This window comes from Phytophthora sojae, assembly GCF_000149755.1.
Source record: "Phytophthora sojae unplaced genomic scaffold PHYSOscaffold_4, whole genome shotgun sequence".
Taxonomy (NCBI): domain Eukaryota; phylum Oomycota; class Peronosporomycetes; order Peronosporales; family Peronosporaceae; genus Phytophthora; species Phytophthora sojae.
Genome location: NW_009258118.1, coordinates 1,364,818 through 1,369,477, shown reverse-complemented (window position 1 = coordinate 1,369,477; position 4,660 = coordinate 1,364,818). Strand labels below are relative to the sequence as shown.

The 4,660-nt window shown below is 68.2% G+C and overlaps 1 protein-coding gene across 1 annotated transcript; it reads left to right on the top strand.

Moving 5' to 3' along the window:
- Positions 1-29: 29 nt before the first annotated feature.
- PHYSODRAFT_330909 (hypothetical protein) lies at positions 30-4,647 on the top strand (the record flags this gene model as incomplete). The annotated part of the gene is made up of 1 exon (XM_009527613.1): positions 30-4,647. A coding segment is annotated over one exon (4,618 nt), but the record flags the coding sequence as incomplete, so codon positions are not given.
- Positions 4,648-4,660: the final 13 nt, after the last annotated feature.

The following is a 4,660-nucleotide window of genomic DNA, read 5'->3' as shown; positions in this document are numbered from 1 at the left end:
TCGTGTCGGGCGGTACCGGTGTCGTGGAGGGCGGCTCGGTGTCCGTGCTGAGCGGTAGCGGCAGTGACGCAGCTGCCATCAGCGGTGACGCGATCCTGGGGTCATCCGCTCCTGGTGCGAGCGGAGCCAGTGGGTCCGTCGAGGTGAGTAGTGGCGCTACCACGGGAGGCGTGTCCGGCGATGTGACGCTGGGCAGCGGAGCTTCGACCGGGAGCGACTCGGGCTCCGTGACGGTGGCTGGCGGCTCGAGCGACGCGGTGAGCGGCGGCTCTGTGTCGGTGCTCGGCGGAAGCAGCAGCGGCTCGTCAGCTGGTGGCGCGGTATCGCTGTTGAGTGGCGCGGCCAGTGCGAGCAGCGGCGTCGTTACGGTGTCGAGCGCGGCTGCCACAGGCTCGAGCGTGAGCGGTGACGTGGGCGTCAGCACTGGCGATGCCGACTCCGGCGCGTCGGGATTGTTGTCAGTTGCGTCTGGCGGCAGCGCGAGCGGGTCGAGCGGGTCTGTGGTCGTGTCGAGCGGTGTTTCAGACTCGTCGGACGCAGGCAGCGTGCAGATTCGCGGCGGGGCGACTGGAAGCACGAGCGCGCGCGGGGGCTCTGTGTTCGTGTCGTCCGGCGAGGACGGCGCGGTGAGCTTGTCGAGCGGTGTTCGTCGCAGTGCTGCCGGCGGCACGGTCGAAGTTGTTGCCGGCGATAGTACGGATAGCACTACGGGTGGCGGCTCGGTGAGTGTGCGCGGCGGATCTCTGACGGCGTCATCTGGTGTTGCTGGAGGCGTCGCCTTAACTGGCGGTGTCGGTTCGTCTAGCGCTGCGACCGGAGGCGGCATCGTTCTGGCCGGCGGCGCAAGCGATGCTGGCGCAGGGGGTGTCGTGGACATTGCTTCGGGTGCGGGTTTGCTGGGCAGCGGCGACGTGAGCGTGACGAGCGGTGCTTCTGCGAGCGGAGACGCATTGAGCGGTTCTGCGACGATCGGGAGCGGCGCGTCGGTGGATGCAGCGTCGGGCGTGGTGACGCTGTCTTCCGGTTCTTCGGGGTCGGGTAGCAGCGGCGACGTGTCCGTGCAGTCTGGCGAGGCGTCTACCACAGCAGGCAGTGTGTTTGTGTCGGGCGGTTCTAGCAGCTCGTCGACGGGCGGCGCGGTGTCGGTGTCTAGCGGCACTGGCAGTGTCTCGAGCGGCGTTGTGTCGGTCGGAAGCGGCATTGCTAGCGGTACGTCTGCGTCTGGTGGTGTGTCGGTCGTGTCTGGCTCTGCGGTGGACGGCGCATCTGGTGCTGTTAATGTGGCCAGCGGATCTAGTAGTACGGGGTCCGGTGGTTTGCTGAGCGTGGCGGGCGGTTCCAGCGGCGCGGCAGAGTCGGGAGGAAGTGTTCTCGTGACTGGCGGCGATTCGGAGACGGGTTCGTCCGGTTCCGTGGACGTGAGCGGCGGAACTTCCTCATCCAGTGGATCTGGCGGCGCGGTTAGCGTTTCCGGCGGGTCGTCTTCTAGCGGCATCGGTGGGGACGTGACTGTGTCGAGTGGCGCCTCTGGCAGCTCCGCTGGTGGCAGCGGTGTGTTCGTCCGTAGCGGTTCTGGCGGCAGCCTGAGCCTCGTCCAGGGCGACAGTGGTGCTGTCGGCGGCGATGTGGAGTTGCGTGGCGGCAGCGTGGACAGCGCGACCGCGGCGCAGACGGTGAGGATTGTCGGATCAGCGAACGCTCAAGGCGCGGGTGGCGACGTGTCGATCGACGGCGGGTCGTCCGCGGCGACAGTGGGCGGCTCGGTGTTGCTGACGAGCGGCGGCGGTGCCGAGAGCAGTGGCGGCGTGATTGTTTCAACGAGCGTCGTGTCCGGTGGCTCGAGTGGCGCCGTCGACGTGCGCAGCAGCGCTAGCAGCGTGTCTAGCGGGTCTGTCCGCATTGGAAGCGGGTCTGGAGACGCTAGTGCAGGGTCCGTCGAGGTGGCTGGTGGCTCGTCCGCTACGGGTGAGGGCTCCAGCGTATCTGTGTTGGGCGGCGCGTCGGATTCGTCGGCGGGCGGCAGCGTGACGATCCTGAGCGGTGAAAGTGCTTCGACGGTGAGCGGCGCAGTGACGCTCGGGTCGGGCAGCGGTGCGGCTTCCGTGAGCAGTGGCGCGGTGTCGTTGACGAGTGGGTCGGTCGAGGCCGGTTCGTCAGGCGCTGTGTCGATCGGATCTGGTGCGTCGTCGACGCAGTCGAGCGGGTCAGTGAGCGTGTCTGGCGGCGAGGCTGCAGGTGCTGGCGGGTCGGTTAGCGTGTCCGGCGGTATCAGTTCGGGCGACTTGGGCGGCTCGTTGGGTTTGGCCGGTGGTGCTGGCGCGACGGGCGGTGACGTGACGGTGTCTGGCGGCGCAAGCGCGTCGGGCAACGGCGCGTCGCTGGCGTTGCTCAGCGGAGAAGGCCCAAGCAGCAGCGGCGAGGCGCGACTGGCTAGCGCATCCGGCGCAGCGTCGGGCGGTGTACGGATTTCGTCCGGCTCGGCATCTGGGTCCGGCAGTACGGACTCTGCTGGCAGCATTAGCGTGTCGGTGGGGTCGTCTGTCGTTGACGGCGGCGCCGTGGACGTGCGCGGCGGTTCGAGCGATCAAGCTGCGGCAGGCGATGTTGTGTTGGTGGGCGGCTCGTCACTGTCGACAGCGTCTTCGACTGGAGTCGTGGCTGGCGCCGTTCGGCTGGAGGGCGGCAGCTCTGCCGGAGACAGTGCCGGCGGCCATGCATTCGTGTCGGGCGGTACCGGTGTCGTGGAGGGCGGCTCGGTGTCCGTGCTGAGCGGTAGTGGCAGTGACGCAGCTGCCATCAGCGGTGACGCGATCCTGGGGTCATCCGCTCCTGGTGCGAGCGGAGCCAGTGGGTCCGTCGAGGTGAGTAGTGGCGCTACCACGGGAGGCTTGTCCGGCGATGTGACGCTGGGCAGCGGAGCTTCGACCGGGAGCGACTCGGGCTCCGTGACGGTGGCTGGCGGCTCGAGCGACGCGGCGAGCGGCGGCTCTGTGTCGGTGCTCGGCGGAAGCAGCAGTGGTTCGTCAGCTGGTGGCGCGGTATCGCTGTTGAGCGGCGCGGCCAGTGCGAGCAGCGGCGTCGTTACGGTGTCGAGCGCGGCTGCCACAGGCTCGAGCGTGAGCGGTGACGTGGGCGTCAGCACTGGCGATGCCGACTCCGGCGCGTCGGGATTGTTGTCAGTTGCGTCTGGCGGCAGCGCGAGCGGGTCGAGCGGGTCTGTGGTCGTGTCGAGCGGTGTTTCAGACTCGTCGGACGCAGGCAGCGTGCAGATTCGCGGCGGGCCGACTGGAAGCACGAGCGCGCGCGGGGGCTCTGTGTTCGTGTCGTCCGGCGAGGACGGCGCGGTGAGCTTGTCGAGCGGTGTTCGTCGCAGTGCTGCCGGCGGCACGGTCGAAGTTGTTGCCGGCGATAGTACGGATAGCACTACGGGTGGCGGCTCGGTGAGTGTGCGCGGCGGATCTCTGACGGCGTCATCTGGTGTTGCTGGAGGCGTCGCCTTAACTGGCGGTGTCGGTTCGTCTAGCGCTGCGACCGGAGGCGGCATCGTTCTGGCCGGCGGCGCAAGCGATGCTGGCGCAGGTGGTGTCGTGGACATTGCTTCGGGTGCGGGTTTGCTGGGCAGCGGCGACGTGAGCGTGACGAGCGGTGCTTCTGCGAGCGGAGACGTCTTGAGCGGTTCTGCGACGATCGGGAGCGGCGCGTCGGTGGATGCAGCGTCGGGCGTGGTGACGCTGTCTTCCGGTTCTTCGGGGTCGGGTAGCAGCGGCGACGTGTCCGTGCAGTCTGGCGAGGCGTCTACCACAGCAGGCAGTGTGTTTGTGTCGGGCGGTTCTAGCAGTTCGTCGACGGGCGGCGCGGTGTCGGTGTCTAGCGGCACTGGCAGTGTCTCGAGCGGCGTTGTGTCGGTCGGAAGCGGCATTGCTAGCGGTACGTCTGCGTCTGGTGGTGTGTCGGTCGTGTCTGGCTCTGCGGTGGACGGCGCATCTGGTGCTGTTAATGTGGCCAGCGGATCTAGTACAACGGGGTCCGGTGGTTTGCTGAGCGTGGCGGGCGGTTCCAGCGGCACGGCAGAGTCGGGAGGAAGTGTTCTCGTGACTGGCGGCGATTCGCAGATGGGTTTGTCCGGTTCCGTGGACGTGAGCGGCGGAACTTCCTCATCCAGTGGATCTGGCGGCGCGGTTAGCGTTTCCGGCGGGTCGTCTTCTAGCGGCATCGGTGGGGACGTGACTGTGTCGAGTGGCGCCTCTGGCAGCTCCGCTGGTGGCAGCGGTGTGTTCGTCCGTAGCGGTTCTGGCGGCAGCCTGAGCCTCGTCCAGGGCGACAGCAGTGCTGTCGGCGGCGATGTGGAGTTGCGTGGCGGCAGCGTGGACAGCGCGACCGCGGCGCAGACGGTGAGGATTGTCGGATCAGCGAACGCTCAAGGCGCGGGTGGCGACGTGTCGATCGACGGCGGGTCGTCCGCGGCGACAGTGGGCGGCTCGGTGTTGCTGACGAGCGGCGGCGGTGCCGAGAGCAGTGGCGGCGTGATTGTTTCAACGAGCGTCGTGTCCGGTGGCTCGAGTGGCGCCGTCGACGTGCGCAGCAGCGCTAGCAGCGTGTCTAGCGGGTCTGTCCGCATTGGAAGCGGGTCTGGAGACGCAAGTGCAGGTCCGTCGAGGTG